The sequence below is a fragment of the Osmerus eperlanus genome, chromosome 1 (genome assembly GCF_963692335.1).
Source record: "Osmerus eperlanus chromosome 1, fOsmEpe2.1, whole genome shotgun sequence".
NCBI lineage: Eukaryota > Metazoa > Chordata > Actinopteri > Osmeriformes > Osmeridae > Osmerus > Osmerus eperlanus.
This window is the reverse complement of record NC_085018.1, coordinates 21,929,309-21,954,068: the sequence shown is the minus strand read 5'-3', so window position 1 is coordinate 21,954,068 and position 24,760 is coordinate 21,929,309. Positions and strand designations below refer to the sequence as shown.

At 43.1% G+C, this 24,760-nt stretch overlaps 2 protein-coding genes across 6 annotated transcripts in view; one reads left to right on the top strand and one right to left on the bottom strand.

Moving 5' to 3' along the window:
- Positions 1-32: 32 nt before the first annotated feature.
- On the bottom strand, positions 33-6,643 carry nek4 (NIMA-related kinase 4). Of its 3 annotated transcripts, none has more exons than XR_009931413.1 (17): positions 6,259-6,643; positions 5,645-5,911; positions 5,341-5,538; positions 5,036-5,143; positions 4,689-4,843; positions 4,434-4,566; positions 3,647-4,321; positions 3,493-3,537; positions 3,205-3,348; positions 2,720-2,872; positions 2,579-2,645; positions 2,264-2,382; positions 1,929-2,017; positions 1,550-1,764; positions 1,303-1,433; positions 603-901; positions 33-171 (listed from the first exon to the last, which is right to left on the bottom strand). XR_009931413.1 is itself a non-coding variant. In XM_062470181.1 (16 exons), the coding sequence occupies exons 1-16, from the start codon at positions 6,343-6,345 to the stop codon at positions 803-805; spliced, it is 2,685 nt and encodes an 894-aa protein (XP_062326165.1). In that variant the 5' UTR covers positions 6,346-6,643; the 3' UTR covers positions 254-802. The 3 variants fall into 3 exon arrangements, 1 of the variants encoding a protein (XP_062326165.1); XR_009931414.1 differs by having other exon boundaries at positions 2,759-2,872; XM_062470181.1 differs by lacking the exon at positions 33-171 and having other exon boundaries at positions 254-901.
- A 916-nt stretch (positions 6,644-7,559) lies between these two features.
- camk1b (calcium/calmodulin-dependent protein kinase Ib) overlaps positions 7,560-24,760 on the top strand; it is a 28,909-nt gene continuing 11,708 nt past the window's right edge. Inside the window, exons 1-3 of one of the 3 annotated variants that reach the window (XM_062470090.1) lie at positions 7,560-8,051; positions 9,681-9,693; positions 12,618-12,731. In XM_062470090.1, coding sequence (XP_062326074.1) covers positions 9,683-9,693; positions 12,618-12,731 — 125 coding nt within the window. In that variant the 5' untranslated portion in view covers positions 7,560-8,051; positions 9,681-9,682. Of the gene's footprint in view, positions 8,052-9,675; positions 9,694-12,617; positions 12,732-24,760 lie in introns of all 3 variants that reach the window. The other 2 variants (XM_062470081.1, XM_062470097.1) reach the window with 2 other exon arrangements.

Sequence of the window (24,760 nt, the reverse complement as noted above, 5' to 3'; positions counted from 1 at the left end):
CATACCTTCATGAGATCACATCAATTGTTTTAAAGCTGTTCAGCAAAGTTTTATTATAATTATAAAGCATTTAATAAAATATTTTAACTTCAATTTATTTTACTACAATACATTGCATATTAAAAAGTTGAATTATCACTTGTGTGCTTGAGGATTTGAGTCTGCTCTCCTCTCTCTGTCCCCCCCCACACACATCCCTTGTGGTGTGGGGGGTTTGAGTTGTCAGCACCTGCCTGGTCGTCGGTCAGCCAATGCTGGACCTGGTCGCGAGTCTCCCGGTCCTGTCCTACATCTATAAAGTTGAATAATGGATTTTGGTGTTTTAAAAACCCATCGACACTGTATGACTATGTTTAGCCTGTGTTCTGCTCCTCTCTCCCACCAACCGTCTCTGGAGGAGGGGATCCCTCTCTGAATTGCTCCTCCCAAGGTTTCTTCAATTTTTTTTCTCCTGTTGAGAGTTTTTGGGGAGTTTTTCCTTGTCTTCCTTGAGGGTTTAGGTTGGTTGAGGGGCAGTTCTATGGGCATATGTGAAGCCCTCTGTGACATGCTTGCGTGTAAAAAGGGCTATACAAATAAATTTGATTTGAGTCTAATTCTACCATTAGTTCAGATTTCGTAAAATGTTAAATATTGTAACTACACATGTAACAGTAACGGAATTCACATTTATTGCATAATAGTATGGAAAGTTCATGTGTAAAAATGTCTACAATAATGTTGAAATGAATATTGAAATGCCAAAGAGTGTCTATACAAACAACATGATTCTTCTAATGCATGTTTCTAAAGGCTGAACCGCCTAGCCCTTAAAGGCAACATCCTCAAAGAATTTAAGCTGCCGCACCATCACAGCATAGGATTGGTATTTCTCTTCCCCCATTTCCTCCAGGAGACGTAGCTGTAAAGAGACAATAACACCATTACTGTCTACTCCAGATGTGCTGTAAGTTCTACACTTTGACCCACAAGCGTTTACTTCAATTTAGTGTGAGATCATATTTCTGTAACAGCATGAATGCCTTATAATTCATACTGTATATAGCAAACCATTATGATTCTGTTTTGCTTTGCAGATCAGTCAAGCCTTTCTCTTACAGGCGAGTGCTGAATTAGTGTAATCCATTAGCATCCTGGCATCTTATCAGTCTGGTTACCATTTGTATGCGAGGTGTAAATAGTTTATAGGGTGGTTAAATAAAGGGTGACTTTCTGACCACACATTTTGGAAAGCAATAACAATGTTTCTATGTGTTTTATTGCGTAAGCAAGCGTTAAATCTGAGACGTTCAGAACTCTGACCTTGCGTTTGTCCTCGTCTTCCTCCTCCATGATGTCCAAGACGACATCCAGAAGTTTCACCCCAAGTCCCTTCACTACATCTGTCCGTAGCTTCTCGATGGCCCTCCGGATCTTTGCTGGCCCTGTCGTGTCTTAGTAACAAAGACAAAACGCTGCGTCTTAGGAAGTATTTCACTTTGAGTGTGTAGCTGTGCTTCCTGTCCAACAAGGATTCCAGGTGTGTACAGTATGTGAGTGACAGACTAACCAGTTGGCACTTCACTGAAGGGGAACTCTTGCTCCTCTCTGGCTTTCCCATGAAGCAACAGGGTGTCTCTGTACCTCCTGTTAAGTCTGAATTCAGGCAGAGCACGAGAGCCAATGCTACAACCGTCTGGTTCACAAACCGCCTCTCTGACATCCATTCGTAATGTCTGCGTCATCATCTGAACCAGATCCTGCATATCATTGGATTCGCTCTTTCTGTGACAAGAAAATATATTCAATGGTTCAGGTGAATATTTACAAACATAAATGTCCAAAACTATTTGGGTATCCATTCTGATGCCTATTGTATTGACTGAGGCCCTCACTTATATTATGGCTTAACAAGAGCTAGTTTAGTAGGGGTTTGTCTGCGTTCTCACCCTTCTTTGCAGTCTCCTTCAGAGCGATCAGTGGAGCTTGTGGATGAACTGCATTCATCCTCATCTGACGGTCGACGCAACCTGTCTGCCTGCAGCACAATATACCACAAATGACATACACCATACATTTATCACATAGTAAAAGTAAGTTCCCCGTTCCTTTTGGACATAAAGTCTCAGTCTGTACGGGGTCATGTCCAATGGTACATGCTCCATGTGAAAAGGCTTTGCTGCTGAGGTCTGAGAGGTTGAGGGTGGGGAAGCCAAACATTTCTGAGGCATTTATTGCATCGATGGTCACATGTTGATGAGTCACATCTAGATTTTGTTGTTACCTTGATGTTTTCCCTGGTGAGGTCAGACACACAGCCTGTGACAGGGATATTTTGACTCTCTGGCTGCTTACTGTTAGATGAGGCTACGTCATAAGAAGCCCTTCTTACTGCATGGACAGCTATGGAAGAGAACAGGTTGAATGACAAAAATCGATATGCACTTTAAAGAGAGAGCTGTATAAAGTGATTGATGCATTGCTATTGCATAACCGAGTGTTTGTTTACATTTACATTTAGTCATTTAGCCCCTTTGTTAGTCCCTTTGTTGTATTCAGGCCTGTTGATATTTAAAAAGCTGAGAGCAGAGCAGTTAACCTGGTTGGCTGAGGTTTTCTTGCGATTGCCTTAATCTTCTCCTCTCTCTGGCAGACATGGGGCGTTCCTGAAACCAAGGAGTACATTACAACAGTGGTCCATGTTCAGCACCTAAGTCTCACGTGGCAGCATTGAGCTCACCTGAGGTAGTGGGGATAGTTTTTCCTTGGCGGTGCTCACCGAGTTGGGGGCTGAGGGTGCGGAGCTGTTTTTCTCAGCATATTCCCTGCTCCTCCTCCTCCCCTCTAACACGGTGACCGGAGGCGGAGGCAGGGGTCTCTGAGCTGCCACTGTCTGAGGCAGAACACACTCCGAGTTTAGCTAACTGCTTGTGATAGACTGTTTAGTCCAACGTTACAGATGAGTACCACGGTCTTTACTACTGCACAACAGATGCGCAGTTTTACCCTACTTTTATTCCCTTTCTTTTTCGGAAACGTCCAATATATTGCAGCAATTGATTCTAATGCCTAGAATTTGTAGAAAACATTGTGGAGATTTGTATTTTGTATTTTTTTTATCTCGAATACAGGCACATTCAAAGATTCTGTGGGCCATTTGAGGTAACGGGACATTCTAAAACCGTGAAGATCTTTTTAGAGAGAAAAAGATTCTATGCCAGCTACCTTGTCCTCGTCACCAGACGTTCGACTCCTGTCCTTCTGTCTGCGCGCCCGGGAAACCCAAGGTCCCAAAGGAGAGGAGTGAGGGAACAGCGCAGCCGGGTCCTGCTCTAGAACCGGTGACAGGGGTTCTACATGATCAGGTACCTGGAAAAAAGGTAAACTGTGATTAAAGGAAAACAGCCTCTACTGTATATTCCTTTAATCTGAAATCAACAGTTGATTCAACTGTCTGCTGAATTACAATACTGTAAGATACTACTACAGAGGAACTTAGAAAGTCATTCCTACCAGAGGCTGGGATTCTAACAGCTTTTCTGTGGATTCAAGGCTCTCCTACAAACACAGCAAGATACACAATTCATGCTAGGTTAACAAAAACAACAGCAAAGGTATACCATAATGCACCTCTGAGTTATCACTATACAATACTATATGTACTTACTCTGTCATCTGAGAAATGGTTTGGTGCTGGAACAGCTTTAAGCAGATGTGTAGTGTCATCTTTACTATCTGCATTCACTGCTACTGTTTGCACAATGGATTCCACATGGACTTTTCCAGGCCCTTTACACTTGGGCAAACTGTTCAAAACATAAGTAACTTCTTTCAGTTCGGGAGCTGGACTCTCAATAGCCACATCCTTAAGTAGCTCCATCGTATCGTCCTTATCCTCCAGATCAACAGTTCGAATCCTCTGGTCTTCCGTGGTTCGGAGCTTTGGGGCCGCTTGTGGGGCTCCATGAACACACTGCATGGTCGGTCCGTTGGACAGCTTCTTCCCTTCTCCTCTCCCATTTCTGACACCTGATAGGAACTTTCGGGGCGGAGGCACGGGGGTGTTGAGTTTCTCCCCGCTCCTTTTTCCTCCTGCGGGGCTGAGGAGGGGTGGATCATGATGGGCCTTTGACGCGGAGGTCTGGGGCAGGTCTCCCAGGGTCGGTCTCTCCTCCGGCTGCAGTGGATGGATATCAATGTCAATGTTACTCAGTGTTGCCAGGGGCGCACTGCTGATGAGGTTGTCAGGTGGCGGAGGTTCCTGTGGTAGAGGCGTCTGAGGCAGGCAGGGTTCCAGGTCTCTGCTGCGAGCTCTGTGTTCCTGGAACTGAGACTCCGCTTGCTGTGTATTAAGAATAGAAACGTGGTGACTTTTCATACAGACCTTGTAAAATGATGCAATATATTTGTGATCCCTATGGTATTTGTCTAGAGTTTGAATTTTTGACGTTTACCTGTGCCCCTTTGATGTTTGGCTCTGCTTGGGGGATATGTTGGGGGCACTTAGGCTGAGAGGACACTGCACACGCTGTACTGCTGGCCCTGTTACTGCCACTCACCACTTTCTTTCTCGACTTAGCAGTTTTTCTGGGGAGAAGGATAAAAGATGAATCCACAGTTTAATTCAGCATTTAACGCTATTGTATAAAAAGTTCAAGCAACATTAAGGAGCAAGAATTGAAAGAGAAAGAGAGAGCCAAAGCACTTACTGTTTGGTGGCAGCTAGGAACATGGCAATCTGGTGTTTGATGTAGGGCTGCCGTAGGATGAGTTTAACGTCCGGTCTATCATCTGGCCTCCTACACAGCATGCTCTTGATCAGCTCCCCTAGCTGGTGGTCATACTTACTGGGCATCTGAGGCAACTGAACACAAGCGGAAGATTAGGTAGCATGGATCACAAAGCTATTACCGGTATTAACAATTTCTTTTTTTATTAGTTAACTTTGAAATTGCCTATACAGAAACAAAGATCGGACGATTATTTTCAGTTTTGCACGAAACGGAATCTACGACTTAACCCATTAGTTGTGTTGTCAAGTATTTCAAACACTGACCTTTCCCTCTACAATTCGATACACCAGGGAGTTCATGTCCTTAGCGTTGAAGGCATGTTTCAGAGTGGACATCTCATACACACAGCAACCAAGTGCCCACACATCAGACTGGGAATCAAAAAGGATTCAGATATCAGTAAATAATCGATGCATCCAATAGAATCCCAGTTAAGTAAGCAAAACAGGCATGCACACTGATTTCACTGTGTACTTTAAGACAAGAGCAAGATTAGGTATTTTTTTCCTAATAGTCAACAATTGTGGCAACATAAACAATTAGCATGTTTCAAAGAATTAGGCACTACCTTGTGGTTGTAAGGTTTGTTGGAGAAAAGTTCAGGGCTCATATAATATGGCGTTCCTATAAGAGTGCTTGCCATATCATTCTGGTTTTCTAGAACCCGGGCAATTCCAAGGTCCCCCACTTTGATGATGTTGGTTTTGGTCAAGAAGATATTCTGGGTTTTCAAGTCACGGTGCAGAATGCACTTCTCATGTAGATACTAGAAAGGGATAGATGAACATATCATAACTCAAACTTTTACTTCAAGGGTCCACGGTACTACAATTACAGTGATTTTGTTGGTATATATGCCTCGTATAACCTACCTGGAGGGCCATTGCTATCTGGACAAACCATTCCACAACTTGTCTCTCAGGAAGAAGTTCACCCTTCTGCTGCTTCAGTCTATGATATAGGTCGCCTCCCTCGCAGAAACCCATGACAATGTAGAGTTGGCAATCTTCTCCCTCCCACGACTCCCTGTATGTCACGATATTGGGATGTCGAAGCTGCGACAGGAGCTGCGCCTCTTGCTCCGCAGAGCGTCTTTCACGTTTAGACGACGTTGTCAAGTTCAGCTTCTTTATGACATACTGTGAATACATCGTGAATATGTGCGGTTACCTCCTATCAGTACCCACCTACACTAGTTACCAAAAGTTACGAACATTCTGTCTAGACGCATTGTGACAAACATTCTGTCTAGACGACAACCACCTAACTAGTACTCTGGAGTGTGTCTAGCTAGCTTGTTACAGTAACAGCATCAGCAAAGCTCTCTGAGTCAGGACATAGCGACAGTCAGCTAACTAGTTAAAATAACGTAATTGTTGTCTTTCAAGAGAGACATATTCAAGTTTCTTCGAATAAAACTAAATTAATACCGCTTTTACAGTATATTTTGTATGCAAGCTTGCACTAGCGGATGGACATAACTTACTTGTTTTCGGTCTGTTTTGTGTTTCACCAGATTCACCTCCCCGTAACTCCCCTTTCCAACAACTCTGAGAAAACTGTAATTATTCATCACTCATAAATCGTGGCACAACAAATTATTGTGGAATTGGTTAGCTACTTGGTTCAAATAACTAGACGTTGGCATCCCATACGTTAGATAGTAATAACTTTTCGAAATGAGAAATAGTGCCCGACTAGACAGCCAACAAGACGATTTTTCAAAACACAGGAAATCATCATCAGTCCTGCTAGCTAGCTTTTCGTCTCTAAGCAACAAGCACCTCATGGTCCACGTTGGTTGGAGGGATGCACACCACAAAAGTCCACCATTAAGACACAGCCCCATCTAGGGTAAACAAACGGCATTGATTGAAAAAAAATAACAAAAAAATTAGAGCCGAAATTCAGATGGGAACATCCAGGATACATTTTCATGAAGTTATTAAGATTAGCGAGGATTAAACAGTTTTCATAGATTACATTTACATTAAGTCATTTAGCAGACGCTCTTATCCAGAGCTACTTACAGAAGGTACAGGGACATTCCCCCCGAGGCAAGTAGGGTGAAGTGACTTGCCCAAGGACACGACGGCATTTGGCACCGCCGGGAATCGAACTGGCAACCTTCTGATTAATAGCCCGATTCCCTAACTGCTCACCCATCTGACTGAGATTAGCGAGTTTCTATCATTTTGTTTGAAACGTAATTGAAAAAGTAAAGTCTGTGGAAGTATACCAGACATTGTTTGAATACTCTGGTGTCCGTTTGAGGTTTTATATTCATAAAAATATTATAAAGGTCATCATTTTACAAAATTGTATGGGTAATTTAAACACGGTCCCTCACGCGATGCTGCAAACTAGTGTTTCCCGAATGTGAAACAAATGTTGAATTTCGAATATGAAAATAACCACCTCGCTGTGTATGTAAGTTTTCAGTACACTATGGATGCGTGTGTGAACATTTCACATGTGAATGTGAATGCTGTTCTTATGTGTCGATGCGGGCATTTCACATATGTGGATGTGAGTTTTCAGTAGTATGAATGTGTGTGAACGTTTCATATGTGAATGTGTATGTGTTTCATATGTGTTTGTGTAAGGACAGTCTGAATTATTTCCTAAACTGCCCCTCATAGAGGCGGGTTAACGCAATCCTTTGCGTCACTTCGCTGTAGGGATAACTACTTGCCACTAGATGGAGCACAAAGCATCTAAAATTCTAAATGCAAACCAAGATCAAAATACTGCTGGGTGTTATGGAGAACGTTATTTCAGCAAACTGGTCCAATTATGTTATTTTAGTATCTCACTGTTTCTAGATCTGTGGTAGATGTAAGTTTTGATGTTGGCCAATATAAACAAATGACCTAATTATTTGCACGTGGGGAATCCATTGAACCACTTACAATTCCTACACAAACGCGTTAATTAGAGCAGTCTTATGTAACAAAAGAACAAAATATATAGTTCACAATAAGGCTGACAATATTCAAGTTAGTAGCCTACCTATCGCTTTTTGACATAAACGAGCCCACTGAATTAGGAGCACCCGCCTCAACAAAACGAAACTTCTTACCTGCTTGCCAAACACACCGTCGTCATTGGTTGAACAGAACAAGCCTTGCCCCTCGTCTCCACCCCTTCGCCCTGACGTCAGGGGAGCGCTAGTATTGTCGAGTCCAGTTTTCCTCAAGCGCTAGGAGTCAGATTGTGAAGACAGACCAGAACAAGGAGCGCTCTTGGCCGACCTTTGAACAACAGTAACATTTGCAGGTGAGCATAATATTTCTCTGGGTTAGCCAACAATTTATACGCTAAAATGTGTTATGATCTATCAGTTCAGTTTCGGATGTTTCCCGGCTGAAAAAATATAAATTGAACATCCATATGGGGTCAAGCCAAATAGTTTTGCTTGCTAATCAGAGGAAATGCACTGGCACGTAAGACACGAGAATAACTTTTTAGTGTGCTAACTGAATCTGCAAAACTGTGTTAAAACAAAAATAAACAGCAAATATCCGGCTTTACTACCCATAACACGAACTCAGATGGCTCTTTCTCTATCACTCATAATATTTGGCTGTCTGATCAACGAATGTCAAAGAAACTGATGAACAGTAAGTGGTAAGAGGACGATAAGTCAAAGAGCTATTCGAAGAGAAACTACAGCATGAGTAGCCTACTACGAGTAGGCTAAGCTATGGGTCAGGCTACAATAGCAAACTGGGTAGCCTACAAGCTTCAGGCTTGGAAGATATGATGTAAATGTTTTGTTTAGAGACGTTCTTTCGTTTATTCTCTAACATTGTTTTCAAATATTGGACAACCATGCCTCTGCTCCATGGCACAGTCTTCTGCATGTCATTTTTCGAGGTTCACCTTTCTGACTGGAGTTTTCAACTCTTCAGATGCAGATATCCTCCCCTTCTTTCTGTTTTCTGTTTCTCACGTTCTTACAAACAATCACACACCATACACATACCACTCATCTGGGGCACCGGTGTCCATGACACTAAGCAAATCCCTTTCAAACTGAGCTTATTAATTGATAAGCTGTCGTCTCCTTCCGAGCTGCCTGGAGGAGAAAGAGAGATGGAAAGAGACAGAGAGTGAATGGGAGAAATAGAGAGGAGGGAAAAGAGAGGGCAAGGGAGAGAGAGAACAAGATAAAGATTGCCATAATGAGAGAGAGAGAGAGAGAGAGAGAGAGGGGAACATGGAGTTCACATCAGTTATCATGGCCTTTCTGAAAGTGCTTATGAAAAAGTTTGATAGCTGATTGGACAGTCAGACAGGCAGGCAACAGGCATCAGGATCTTCTGTCAAAAGAGGAAACTGGCATAAAAAAAAGAACATTTTGGAAATATTTTCTTCATGTTCACATAGTAGAGTTCCTAAGAGATGCAATTTGATAAAAATCTACCATACCAAAAGGAACACGTTGATATAATTATGTTGTTACCATGTTATTTTATAAAACAAGAGCTCTGTCATACCTTGGAGGAGGGATTGTTATGAGGAAGGGAGTGATATGCATTACGCACACACACACACACACACACACACACACACACACACACACACACACACACACACACACACACACACACACACACACACACACACCAGTGAAAACTCAATACTGGTACATCCTCATTTTCTTGCTCACCCACACAAACACACACAAGGAGACACAGGTTTGATTTGGAACAAACCCAACTTCCTGGGTGTATGTATATGTGTGTGTATGTGTGTACGTGTGTGTATTTATGTGTGCGGCTTGAATTCATCTCAAATGGGAACCCTGATCTTTAGCTCTGGACTCACAGTATTGCTCACAGTTCCACGCAACATCAGACAGCCACTTCACATCTCTGTGTGTGTTTCTTCTGCCCAGCACAGCAATGGGAAACCAGTGAGTACAGTGTTTTGATCTTGCTTTCAAACAGTGAATGCTGCATGTCAAGTAGATCTTAGGAATGTGGTTATGGTTAGCTACCTTACCCCTACCTGTTTTGTCTAAATCCTGCTCGATCCTGTTTGCTCCCGGGTGCGCTGTTGGGCATCTTGACTTGTCCCGCTGAAGGCAAATGATCTAACCAACCATACGGAGATGTTTGTTTCACTCTCTAAGGTCTGTCAAAAGCAGTACCTGCATGTACCTCTCTTAAACCTTCCTACTTACAGAGACTCTACCCTCCTGTCTCCTATTCGCTCCTGTGCACATCTTAATTCCTACACTGTGCCATGTTAAAGCATCTATGCTTGTTTTTGACACTGAACTCCTTGCTCGTTTTAACTACCTGTAGTTTGTGTTCAATGCTTAGGTATAATTGTTATGGGTTGGTCTTAGTCGTGCACAATGTGTTGTCTAGTTATACAAAGCGAATCATGTTCAGCTACAGCCTGTGGCCTCATTGCAAATGTGTCTCAATGTATTGAGTATGCATTGCCTTGGACCAGGTCATTTAGCAAGACTTACTGTATATTTCAAAGGTGTATTTAATGTCTTACGCCAATGGATATGACAGAGGTTTGTCTATTTAAATGACAACAAGGAAACTTCAAACCGTTGCTGCAACTCTCTACAACTTGTTTCTCGTTAGTGTAATAATGAGAAAGGGCTCACCATGAGTACAACATTAAGGGATAGTTGCTGTGTAATAGTCTCACTGCAATGTCCTCTTCCTCTTGTATCATTTCCTCTTTATGCAATGACACCAGGTGATAACATCCCTCCTAAGATTTGCACAGATAAACTAAGGGAGACAATGAGTAAAAACAACTGTTGACTTTAGATTTTTGTAAGATTCCACAGTAGCCCAGTTATCAAAAAAATGCCCTTCACCTTCCTCTGTCAATCATTGGACAACACTTCCTCAAACAGTGGCACTTCCCTCAAGCACACCACTTTGCATACTGGTCTATCATTTCTCATGTAGAACTTGGTTCCTTTTATTTAAAGCTCCCTGCTTATTAACTACTGCTAGGGGAAATCATGTGTGCTTCTAAAAATGCTGTACGCTAGAACATGTTTCAGAATGTTTTTACCAGGTTGAATAATTAATTGCTTTTTTCTGATAATTGTATTTGTTTGGCAACATACTGGTGAAATACCTATCATTGTATAGACCTACACTAGACCAACATAGTACATTTATATATACCGGTATACCAGTATATACATATTCCAGGGTTTATAGTCCTGTTCAAGTTGCCATTATCTTAGTCATGAACCTTTAAATCTATCTCTGCTATACTATTAAACCAATGTCCCACTGCCATTTAGACACACAATCTACTATTGTATGTATTTCCTATTCCCACTACCCTGAAATTACCTATTTAATATTTTCACAGGAATTGTCTCTATTATAATTGTGTTTCATTGAGCACACTGAGCTAAATAGCTGCCATTATATATTAGGCACCAGTACAATTAGTTTTCTCAGATACCACACCTCTACCAGTGGGTTTCCATGGTGACACCTATGGAGCCAACTTTAGAGGAAAGGGCGGGCAGTGAACTGACCACCAAGGGTGTGTGTGTGTGTGTGCACATTTGTGTACACGTTTGTTTGCATCTTAGCAGCTGGGTGGCTAGCCTTTTTCTGTTGGTGTTCATTGGAGGACAGTGGAAGCGATTTATCACTTCCACTGTCTGTACTGACTGTACCTTACCTCAATAACCTGGAGCCATTTTCAGTTAAATACATGCTTTCGGTTTGCAACAATTTCATTTTAGTCACTTCTCTGGTTGACAAATGTAGTTACCCTCAATCCCCAGTTCCAAAAAACGGTAGGCATTTTAAATGTGACTAACCTGGTAAAATAAATGCTGAATACAATTCTATAGATAAACATACAACATTTGATATGTTGTCATCTTGAACTTATATATCTACAACTGAAATGGTACTGTTACAAGCGACACATTGACAGACTGTCAGACTTACTGACAGATTGGCAGACAAGCAGGCTACAGCAGGCGATGATCCTGTGTCTGAGAATAGAAGAGGAGTAAGGAGGACTGATAGGAACTGGGATATTTTAGTTGTCACAGAGGCCTTGTGTGGGCGCCTTAAATGTTTTTGGTAATTTAAGAGTACTGTAGCAGTACCTTCTCTCTCACCTCATAAATTTGATGTTTGTCTATGAGGTGTTACAGTTATTCCTGAACTACTTGTTGGCTTCACACCTACCGTTTTGTATTCTGATAATTTATTATGTGGTAGGTGTGAAGCCAGAAGTAGGTCAATAGTATTGATTATAACTTTGATAACTTTTTCAAAGTTACAGAAATAGTTGTATTGTGACAGTCACTGAAGCAAGGGTCCTTGCAACTGTAACACAGAGTGTGACCTTCCCTTAATGTTGCATATTGAGACTAGTGAGCATGCTTATACTAGCTTCTCAGAGGGATTTGTGAGGTAATGGTTTAACAGGAAAAAAGGGAGACTAGGACCTGTGGTATACCTTTTTTCTCTGTTTGCCGAGTGCAACTGTCTGGACGACATTCTGATAGTTCTCAGGGGTAAATATGGAACAAACTGTCCCATGACGTGACCTGTCATCCACGCTCTTACTGTCCTGGTTTTGCATTGTATTGATATTCAATATAGAGTGAACCAAGAATAAAACACTCATGTTCTATGCTGAGCAATCAAATATTTGGAATTGGTCAAAAGAAGACTACTTTGGGAGAAATGTTCAGGTATTGGTTCACACATCCAGAAAGTAAGAGCTTTTTATCTTCTGCTCTCTTGCCAGAGAGTGTCAACTGTTAGAATGATGAGTATGAATGAACATAGTTCTCTCTCTCTCCTCCTCACCCCCTAGTATTGTAGCAGACCGTCACAAGAGAAAGATGCCTTTGGGTGACGATGGCCATGCCTGGAAAAAGAAAACCTCAGACGTTAAGGAGAACTACGACTTCAAAGAGATTCTGGGAACGTAAGTCCTTCTAAGATGTATTTGAAAACTGGAGAAGTTGCTCTAATGTAGATTTGGACCTGATAGTGCACTTAACAGTACTATTAGTATGCACACACAAAAAGCCATAACAGTTCATGTGGATTTACTAAATAGAGATAATTTGCATCTGTTTGGTACTTGCATCCATAACATTTGCATCAATTGCTTCCATGTTTTTATCTTCTGGAATTGGCCTATCTTGGTAAGGCTGCATTGTTTGTGGGTAGAAAGTTGTTGCTGGAGCCTAAAGGGAAAGGGGATATCCTGCTTTGTAAGAAGTGTTTGGCTCTGACTAGATTGGGAGTAAGCTTAGATGAGGACTTGGCTACATGCCCATGCAGGGTCATTATTAATGCTCAGCTCTACTAGCCTATTGGGAAAATTGCCCCATGGTTTAAATGACACTGTGTGTGTGTGTGTCTGGGCTTTCATGTCTACTTAATACATGTCTGCTTAGCTGGCACAGGCGATAATGTATTCAAACCTGCAGAGGGAAAATGTGTTGAACAGAGCTTGTCTTCATGATTGCTTGATGTGCCTTCCTTTATAGACCTGAATTATAAATAGCCTGGGGACCTTTTACACTTTCCTATATATAGCTTTTTCTTTAGATACTTCATTATGTATTTACTTGTTCTGAATATTTTTTTCAGTGTGTTGTCTATTGTGTCTGCACATAATTAGGATGACATGGCTGTGGATGTCTTGGCTGCTAGATATTTTTAGCCTTGCATCAAATAAAACACAGTGTCAAAATTATCTCCTCTATGTGCAGCACTAATATAAAGTGCTGCACTTAGCATTTCAGTTTTGCAGACTTCACTGTTGTCTCAAAAACTTCCTGGTGACAGTGTTTGGCTGCTCAGCATGTGGACGTTTGAGACGACCTCTGCACCAGGAAGTACTTCATAGAGATGCCCTGGTGCCCTATCTGATGATCAGGGCGTGGGAGAAAGGAGACAGCAACCAAAAATGAATGTCACGACAGAAGAGACCATAGCATACACATGCTTGGACCAGCTCCAGAAACGCCATTTCAAGAGCAAAACGCATTAGCACTAAGCAATGTCAGAGTCCAAACCTTTTTTTCCTCTCCAGAAAGAGATCATATATGTATTCCAATGAAGGCAGAGGACACATAATTATGCATACTGCATATAAACACTGGCCCACCAGGGTCCCATAGCCAGATGTTAACAAGTTCAAGCTAAGTCAGCAGTTGAGAAGTTAGTTCCATCAACAGCTCTGTGTTTGGGTGTGAGGGGTTTGGCTGTCTACAGTTAAGTATGAGCTAATCCCTGGACAAAACCTTTCAGCGGCGTCTCCCTGCCCTCAGTGAGGCTGGGAGGACTCTGGCTCATCTCTCTGAATGTTAGTGTGGGTGAGCGTGTGCAGAGGACAGAGGAGTGCATTTCCCTTAATATATTTTAGTGTTACGATGTTTTGTCCTTATTTTTTATCAACTTTCATCGTGAAACAGATGTTCAGTACATAACCATATCTCTGGTCTGCCCACACTATTTCATATTTGACGTTTTACAATGCCACTTAATAATAGTTATCAGGTTTTTTAAGAGGCCACGATGTTTTGATATTGTCATTACCACTCAATCCTACATCCAATTCAACATTGGCATAGTAGTAGACAAAAAATAGAAGATAAATTTACCACCATGTAACTTAAGTGGGACACTCATGGTACAATAAAGCCTAAGTGAAGATTGATTCTGAATCATTGAACCATGATGTGTAACTAGGTCTACACAGGATGTTTGTTCAAGGCGTCTCCACTCCAGACCAACAGTATTTGAAGTGTCTATATTAGGACAAGATACACACATCCTTGTTGGTTCTAGAATTATGTATATAACACGGACTACACCGTTTACATAATGTAGTAAATTGATTCCATGTCATTCTAAGGATCTGGTGCATGTGAGCAGAAAGGCTTGAGGTACATTCCGTGCTCATCTGATTTGGGCCATTTTAATCTTCATATGATTTAGGTTTTATACTCACTCCATTAATTTTTAGCAGAATCCCACTCAACAATAAGGGTTGATGTACGCGTAACTGAGGAATATGTTGGTCGTCGGCACTTGTTTGGAAAGATCACCGTCTCACCGCATTGCTCAGCTGCGAGTTCACCGTCTGCTGGTTGTCTTGGCAACAGGAGGAGACACTTTCCATATGGACTCTAACAGTCACTATGGAAACAAAGTTTTTATTTGCTATTAATAATCCTGCTTGCGAATGTGTGAACATTGTGTGAGAGATTAACTCTCTCCACTCATATGCTCTCTAGAACATGGCTGCTGACAGCTGATAGCATGGATTCCTGGAACCCATCTCTTTGACTGTTTGTCACTGTGAATTGAGCAGGATGGTGGATGTGTTTGTGTGCATTTCTGTGTTTTGCTTGAGTGTGCATACGTTGGAGAGTTTAGTGTGCATTATTGTCCAAATAAAATACTGTCAGGCATGTAGGCCAAGGCCATAGGCAGAGATAATAAATGTATAATCAAAGATTTCAAGCCTCATAAAAAGTGAATAGGGGCCAATGTCCGCATTTAGGCGAAAAGCCTTCTAGTTTGGCAACTTCCAATAGAAAATAATTATATCTGAGTAAATTAATTGCTAGTTAGCTAGCTAGTTAGCAACCTAACTAGCTAGCTAACTAAAACTGTTGTGATCTCAAATGTTCAGATACTGGATGTTCAGTGAATTGTTTGTATGAGCTGAGACATTACATGACAGTTACCTCAAACTAATGACACTAAAGACAAAACACATACCTGCAAGCTACAACCTACTACCATGCAAAAGGACCTGTTATTGTCTGCATAGTTTCAGTGGAATGCAGATGTTCCACGTGTCACTTAGGTTGGGTTATCCTTCCCCTCTCTACACAGCCCACTTCACCACCTGTATCCCCATCCCCAACCTGGTGCCTGGGGACAAGTTCTCTGATCACCGTGTCCTGTCTCGTGCCCTCTTCTGGCTTTTCATCCTTTTCTACAATCCACTTCACAGGACAATAGCCCGACGATCAATCTCCCTTAAAGAAAAAGGACACTCAACTTCTGTGTCTGTGTTTGCTTTATGAATTCCACATCCATACTGATGACGGAACACACGGTGAACACCAAAAGACAGAATTGAGATTCAGCTTCTGTGTCTGCCGAACCTGGTGCTGTATTCTGTCATGCATGTAGAGACTGTGGGGAGAGAACAGTTCTGGGCCCGCAGCCCGGCGTGTTGAAGCAGTTAGCTTGTGAGTTGCCATGAGAATGATTTCCTACACAAACAATATGAAGATTTCAGAAATACAGTTTCAATGTGTTTCTGGACAGAACATGATCCACAGTTTATTTTGGAAATGTAGGATGTCACCATGAGGCCATGCTGCTGTTGTGTGAGTTATTAAAACAGATCTGGATTAATGATGCACACTCCGCCAATGCAATCAACTAATAGACGCTCTGGATAAGAGCGTCTTCTAAAAAAATGACAATGTAAAATCCTCTCTCTCTCTCTCCGTCTTTCTCTCACTGGTTTATCCATCTTTCTGTAATCACAGTCCTGTATCCGCTCCTACCCCTCGCTGCGTTTTAACTATCTCATGAAATCCAGCTCCATTCTGGCTTGGGTGTCCCCAGCTGCCTCTGCTAATCAGTGAGTGTTTCCATGCTGGCTTTCTGTGCGACTGGACCCCAGAGTTTCCCCCGGCTCTTTGTTGTGTTGCCGAAATCAGAGCGGCACTGTACGTACAGGGGGATGGAACCAGGGAAACAAAACAAACCATCACTTATTGATCCTGTTCGTAGCTGACAAGTGTACACTCTTGTACACTCTCCTCCTCGCTGTAATTTCCCCCTGGTGAAGAGCAGACGTGTAATGCGTTGGTTTGGATTCTGTTATCTATGGCTCATCCATGTCTATGACTCAGCTTGAGAAGAGTGGGGTTATGAATGGCGTCACGTGTCTGGAGGTGGGAGGCCTGGTGAATGTCCTCTCCTCATGGCTGTGTCTACACAGCCTCAGCATGAGGGTGGTATTTTCCCACACTCTTGGCAGAGAGACCTCTACGGTCAGAGCCTGGGACTTACACTGACCTACGCACTGCACCAAGAGTCCTTTCCACAACAATATTTTGATTTTTTAAATAGAATAGTAAATTAACATGTTGCTCAGTCAGACCATAGGCCACAGGCAGAAGCCCCTAGGGAGGAAGGCTTCACAGCATTTCGACACAACACAGCCCTTTGGGTGCTTGTGCAATCCTAGCATGCATTGCAACATGGAGAGGGGAAGTGTAACAAGGGGCAGGGGCGTATGAGGAGGGAGGGTGCAGGGCCAGAACATAGGGAACAGAGGACAGGGATGTGGGGGAAGCATTGGAATCATCTGAAATCAATTCAACTGATGGATCAGAATGCCCCAGTGCTAATGTGGAATGGTGACTCAGTGGCTTTTGTTCCCACTATCTGGCTGCTATGATGCCGGATTGATTGTGATGTGTGTCTGTGTGGGATTTTTTATTTGAGTTGTGTGCCTACGCTTGACACTGTAAAGAAATCCGTTGATGAGCCGTGCGTCTGAACGTGTGGGATGGATTATAGAACAGAGTGTGTGAGTAGAGCTGTACTGCTCTGGATGGATTATAGAACAGAGTGTGTGAGTAGAGCTGTACTGCTCTGGATGGATTATAGAACAGAGTGTGTGAGTAGAGCTGGACTGCTCTGGATGGATTATAGAACAGAGTGTGTGAGTAGAGCTGTACTGCTCTGGATGGATTATAGAACAGAGTGTGTGAGTAGAGCTGGACTGCTCTGGATGGATTATAGAACAGAGTGTGTGAGTAGAGCTGGACTGCTCTGGATGGATTATAGAACAGAGTGTGTGAGTAGAGCTGGACTGCTCTGGATGGATTATAGAACAGAGTGTGTGAGTAGAGCTGGACTGCTCTGGATGGATTATAGAACAGAGTGTGTGAGTAGAGCTGGACTGCTCTGGATGGATTATAGAACAGAGTGTGTGAGTAGAGCTGGACTGCTCTGGATGGATTATAGAACAGAGTGTGTGAGTAGAGCTGTACTGCTCTGGATGGATTATAGAACAGAGTGTGTGAGTAGAGCTGGACTGCTCTGGATGGATTATAGAACAGAGTGTGTGAGTAGAGCTGGACTGCTCTGGATGGATTATAGAACAGAGTGTGTGAGTAGAGCTGGACTGCTCTGGATGGATTATAGAACAGAGTGTGTGAGTAGAGCTGGACTGCTCTGGATGGATTATAGAACAGAGTGTGTGAGTAGAGCTGTACTGCTCTGGATGGATTATAGAACAGAGTGTGTGAGTAGAGCTGGACTGCTCTGGATGGATTATAGAACAGAGTGTGTGAGTAGAGCTGGACTGCTCTGGATGGATTATAGAACAGAGTGTGTGAGTAGAGCTGTACTGCTCTGGATGGATTATAGAACAGAGTGTGTGAGTAGAGCTGGACTGCTCTGGATGGATTATAGAACAGAGTGTGTGAGTAGAGCTGGACTGCTCTGGATGGATTATAGAACAGAGTGTGTGAGTAGAGCTGGACTGCTCTGGATGGATTATAGAACAGAGTGTGTGAGTAGAGCTGGACTGCTCTGGATGGATTATAGAACAGAGTGTGTGAGTAGAGCTGGACTGCTCTGGATGGATTATAGAACAGAGTGTGTGAGTAGAGCTGGACTGCTCTGGATGGATTATAGAACAGAGTGTGTGAGTAGAGCTGGACTGCTCTGGATGTTTCCACCTACTTGCCAAACTTGCATAATGTGTTTGTGCAAAACTGTACATTAAGGCAACATCAACCAACATGTAAGCATGTGACAACACAAATGGTCACATCTTTTGTAGAGACATGTAATTGAATGGTGTAAGGTGCTAGTGGTGAAGGGTATTACATAAGTAGAAGAAGGCATGGTATGGGGGAGGAGTTTAAGGGGTGAAGGGATGCTGTAAAGGGCCAGTTGAAGGCTGTGTTACCAAAACAAGATCAATGTTGACATTCACTTATCCCTGGAAAGCACAACCTCCCCCATACCATGTTTCACTTGTTTAGGAAATCATACAGATAAGCCACAATATTGTTCCTACTATTTAGTTTCATGGGAGTTAATGTAACCTTTCATTAATTATTATTATTAAATGTTTTTCCCTGGTTGATGCAATGTTTTTGTATAGGTTAAATTTGGGTTTGGAATCTCCTCCCAACTGACTTTTATTAATTTTTATTAGACACAGTACCATAAAATCATTTGGTACCAGAACTTCAGGCAGTTCAGCATCTTGTCACAATTCTTAAAGGGTCGGTGCTTCCATGTGTCTCCTGTCTGAGCCAGCCTGCCCTGGAGTACTCTAACAGACGGCGTGGCTGGACCTTTTCACCAAGCCAGCCCTCCCAGCTGGGAGGCCTCTGCGTGATGGATCTCCCATCTCACAGAAGCTGCAAAAAAACATCTAATATTTTTTATCCTGCTCACGCTAACCAATGAATGAATAGAGTTATGTAATGACGGCTTCTTATGAACTTTTCTGTTCTTGTTTTTACTCCCTTCGTGTCCTAAGGTATATATCTTCCGCACCTAATCTCTCAAGTTCACTCTCTCTGACTCTCAGGTCGCTCAGGCTCTAGTATGTATAGCGGGTGTCCTTACTCCACTTGGGCAAGGTCGGGAGCAGCTGTTGCCCTCAGTGTGGGGAACACTGGGAGGTGTCCTATCCCTTCAATTATTCACTCTGTCTGTCTCTTGCTCTCCTCGCTATTCCTTTTATACTGGCACTACCTCCTGTCTCCCCCCCCCCGCTTCTAACCCCCTATGCTCCCTCCTCCAGCCCCTCCACCTTCCCAGCTATAGCCTCCATTCCATATCCCTCCATCTATCCCTCTGTTGCTCACCCTCCCTCCACATTCCCCCCCTTATTCTTTCCTCCTCTTTTTTTAAATCCCTCGGTCTACTGTTTCTTTTCTTTCTCCCACCCTCTGCTCTATCTTCATCATCCTGGACTCCATCTGTGCTCCCACAGGAACCGTCCCAACACACCCACACTGAGGATAACAGTAGCTACCACTCCAAGCCAGGTCAGGCCAAGTCAGAGAGCCCCGTGGTTTACTGAGCAGAACTGGACAGGCCCTTCCTGAGAGCCGACTTTCTCTCTGTCTCTCTCTGTCTCTCCCTCTCCCTCTTTTCTTTCTGTTTTCCTCTACCTCTTCTCTCCACTTCCATCTCGTTTCCTCTCTCCATCCTTTGTTTTTCCGTTGCCTTGTGTTTGATGTCCCTCCCGTCTCTGAGTTGACATGCCGTCTGCCTGGTGTCTCTGCCTCATTATAATCAGCCTGGAGAAGCCATGCAACAACACACAGCTGAGAAACAACAGCAGCCATTTCTGCTCCCACTCTGTTTTGCATGTGCAATTCACACCCGATTGTTGGTGAGCGCCTCACATTTGATTTACAGATGACTAACATTTAATAGAGACAGAAAGGGAGAGTGATGCTGACAGTTAAGGATTTTAGAGAGAGAGAGAGTAATAGGTGTTATGACAGAGCTACACAGTAAGGAAAAAGAGGAAGAGTGTTGAAAGGGGATCGACTTAGAGAAAACGGTATGTTTAAGAAAGGAAGAGAGAGGAATAGAGAGGTTGTGTGTGCGACAGTTTTAAATATGATGGGCGTGTGTGTTGTCGGGTCCGTGTTATTGACTGTACCTTCTGTGTGCTGGCTCTGTTTTGGTGACACGAGAGTCCTCAGGGAGACCTGTTGTCCTGTACAAAGCTCAACATCACACTCACAGGCACACTCTCTCACTCATACACAAAAACATTTGCGTTGGACAAAAAGGTCAGTTCAACTTGTTATCAACACTAAACTAGCTACTATCACTACCTTTACATCCCCGTATTGCGCAATTGAGATGAAAATAAAAACATGATGCCAAAATAGCCTTTTAACAGGCTTTAATCTCCAGTAGAGCATTCATGTCTAATTAGATGTTGCAGCTGGGACATTCATTGTCACAAGTACCTCAAGGCACCTCAGTGTGATAATGTGATGCCTGCATCTCTTTATTTTCCTCACAGCTAATTCTTCAGACTCCCAAGGGACCATAAATATCCCAAATATGTCGAGAAGTTGTCTTTTTTTTTTCAAGACTCTTCCGATTTCCTTCCCCCCCTCCCCCCCTCCTTCCCTCACTTCCTTTTCCACAAGCACCGTGTCCTGTGGGCTCATCAGAAACTGAAGTGAGTCTAGTCCCACAGTATTTGTAGTCGGCGGTGTCCTCTATCATCCGTCGGTGACAACACGGCAGCAGATCAGTCTGTGGAGCGTGGGTCTCCATGTGTGCTCTGAGTTTGGGGCACACATCGGAACTGCCTCTGAAACAAGTGAAGCCTGATATGTGGCTCGTTGGTGCCTCTCGTTGTGAGAGACAAAGGAAGGAGGAAGAGAAAGTTAGGTTATTACTGGCCTGGTTGTGGTTAGGAGTGAGATGGCCTCGCTTCCTCCTTTTTTTATAGTTTCGTACATGACATTTTCTATCTTGTCATTGTATAGCATATATTTTATATATATATGTGTGTGTGTGTGTGTAAAGGGCACCTCAGCTTTTGGCTCTGTGCTGACCCATTTTTTACAGAACCTTGCATCTCATCATGGCCCAGGGCGGCCCACAGTGCCTGGTCCACACACACACACCTGGTGTTTGTTCCACTTATGTAACCCCATCTGTTCTCAGCAACCAAGCCTCCCACTACTTTTCTTTGTATACCTTCTTTCTTTTTCTCTAAACTTTCAGTTATTAATTTATCTTCTTCCCTGTACACTATTCCTGTACAGGCACGCACACACACAGACACACAACTTTTTATCCTCTGGTAGCACTCATAGCTCTGAAGATGCTGACTGTGTTTATATGACTCCATTTGATCAAGAGCCCCTTAATAGTCAACCTCTGGCAGTCTTCGCTGGGAGACACCTGGTGGGTGACTGGGATCTTCTGCAATACAAATCTTCCTCCTTTCTTGTCATGGAAGTCCAGTGTACCAAGTGATAGAATCTGGAATTGATATCAAGGGGTTAGGTAACGCAAAACCTGGGCACAATCTCACTACATACCACCCCTACTGACTCTCAATGTACATTTGTATTCCAGATCCTGCTGCTCCCTGTCGTACATTACATTTAAATTTAGTCATTTAGCAGACGCTCTTATCCAGAGCGACTTACAGTAAGTACAGGGACATTACCCCGAGGCAAGTAGGGTGAAGTGCCTTGCCCAAGGACACAACGTCATTTTGCACTGCCGGGGAATCGAACCAGCAACCTTCTGATTACGAGCCCGTTTCCCTTAATATGTTGCGTTGTTCAAGTTTGTAAGTTCTGAGTCACACTAAAAGCAAACAGTGGGTTTCTTTCAAACTGACAATCCATTTGTCTTGTTATTTAACTGGAAATGTAAAAGATAGTTTAGACCTAGTTTTTGTGGTATGAGGACAGTATACAACTAGTATATCATGGCTGCAGAGTAGCCTGTAGGGATGACAGAGTGCTTAGTGTGAGGAATAGCAGGTGTGTGTGTGAGAGAGATGAGGGAGAGTGAGAGACAGAGTGTGCCCAGGACAGGCGGAGGGCTGCTGAGCCAGGCTGACAGAAGGATAGGATGGACAGATTAGATGAGGGAGAGGAAGAAAGAGAGATTAGGGGATGGAAAGACCAACCTCTTTGATGACTCTGGCAAAGCATGATGGGATGGACGGATGAGAGGAGCGGAGGGAGGGAGGGGGGGGGGGGGAGGGAGGGGGGGGGAAGAATGCAGTGGAATGAGAGGAGCTTGTTTCATGGGCCGCGTGCGGTGCCCTTGTTACGGGTGAGCAGGTGTGCTAACAGAGGTGAGGCATGTTTCTCTCAGACATTGATGTCCGTGTCCTCTTGCTCTCCACAATAGAGGACACTTGGACGATTCTGTCCGCTAACATCCCATCTAGCACCCGAGACATATTTGTTTGGCCTTTCGAATGGGTTTTGTTTTCGGTATGTAAACAAACCTGTATCTTCTACATACACTTTGATTTGGCTTGTTAATGCCTGTTTGTTCTTAACCATATTTGACTCTGTGGATGCTGGCTTAGACACAAAAACACCAGCAGCTAAAATGAAATTACTGAGCTATCTCAGCGGTCCTGGGGAGGGGATTAACACTGGAAAGAGAAACAAAAAACTCCCAATCCCACCATGCAACAGGCTGTCACTGGTATTTGCCAAATGTGAATGACATCTTTGTGATCTACATCCTGTGTAGTATAACATGCAAATTGTTCCAGGGAACCCATGTGTAGCTTTTTGATGCTCCAAAAAAGGCGCAAACAAAGGGAAGTATGAAGGACACTCCTGCTCCTCCCTCTGTGAATTATCTGTGGTCCAGAAGGTTCTCCATGTGTTCCTGTGACCTTTCCTCAGTCTGATATCATGCCCTGTTCTTCGAGCTGCTTGACCAAGGCTCCTTTTGGCTCAGATGGCTTGCTGGAGCAAGAACAATATTGTGCATTGTTCCGTTTTTCAGGCCAAAAAAGCCCAACCCTGGGCTCTTAGCTATGTGTGTAGCCTAATGTTATCATTCAACACAATCCTCTTTACTGTGTTGTTTATTTGACATGGTTAAACCTGCTCTTGTGCATCTTAGTCTGTATTTTGAGCTTTAGTTTAGGCCCCCAGTCTTTCACAGAGTGACACTCTGCTCTCATCTTAGCTAGATACTGCTCCGTGTGACCTTTTATTTCTACTGAGAGTGTGCTGTCATTAGTCTGTGTGTGTTACTGAGTGTGTGTTTGCTGTAGTGTTGTGTGGGTTTTGAGGGTGTAAGTAGGCTTGTTTGCTGTGCAACTATGTGTGTACTTTGTGTGTACTTTGTGTGCGCAGATGTTTGCTGGGTGCGTGTGTGTGCGTGTGTGTGCATTAGACTTTGAATTCCTTTGATGTGCTGCAAAGTCATTAAAATAGAGAGAGAGAGAGCACCACTCTCGCAGGGGGTTGCTGTTAGCGACGGAAGCTAAGCAACACCATGTCTTTATTTTAAGCACAGTTCGCAGCTAGGGAGAATGTTCTGACATATTTTCCTTAATGTCACATATGGATCTGAATGGTTTGATAGATCACTCAAATGCTTTTGCTCTGTCTGAGGAAAATGCCCTTTTACTAGGTGTGTTGTCAGGATGGGTATGAGTATTCCCTGGCCCTGACCACTGTTTTACTGTCAGAACTGTGCACTTATGATCCTGCATTATCTGCTGGATTTACTACATGCACTTTTTGTATGTCGCTGGATACTTGCCTGAAAAATGAATACTTTTTTAATGTAAGATCAGATACTGCTATCATTTGAAATATATCTTTATGAAAGTGGTTTTGGAGAACACAGAGAGGTGGTTTGCAGAAAGATAAGCAGCTGCAGTACATTGTCCAGGGACTCACTCAGAGAAGCATGCTATTATATAGGTGGCTTTAAATGTGGGTTTTACATGTGACACAATGACTGCATGATTGGTGGACAAAGTTAAAGCGGTGAAAGTGAGGAATGTCATTTCTGTAATAACACCAATATGCTTATATTTATCCTTGACAAGAGTTTGCATGAAATGTAGAGACTGAAGACAGTCTAGCTAGCTATTGGTCAACTGAAGTTTGCATAACATGTTCATAGCTTTAGCCCGTAGGTTTACAACTTCCCTGATACAGCCAGAGTTTGCATGTTCTGAGTCTGTATCACATGATTCATATCTTTAAAGCACTCTTACAAGTTGTTGGGGCATGTGTGATGTGTGTACATCAGCTCCAATGCCCTGCATTACTATATACTGTGTGTTTCGGTGTTGCCCTGTCTCAGAACTTTGTGCAAACTGAGGCCTGTTTTTAGTTGTCCTGTAGACAAGCTGTTAGGCGTAGCCTATCTCGTGTGTGCACACACTTGCTACGT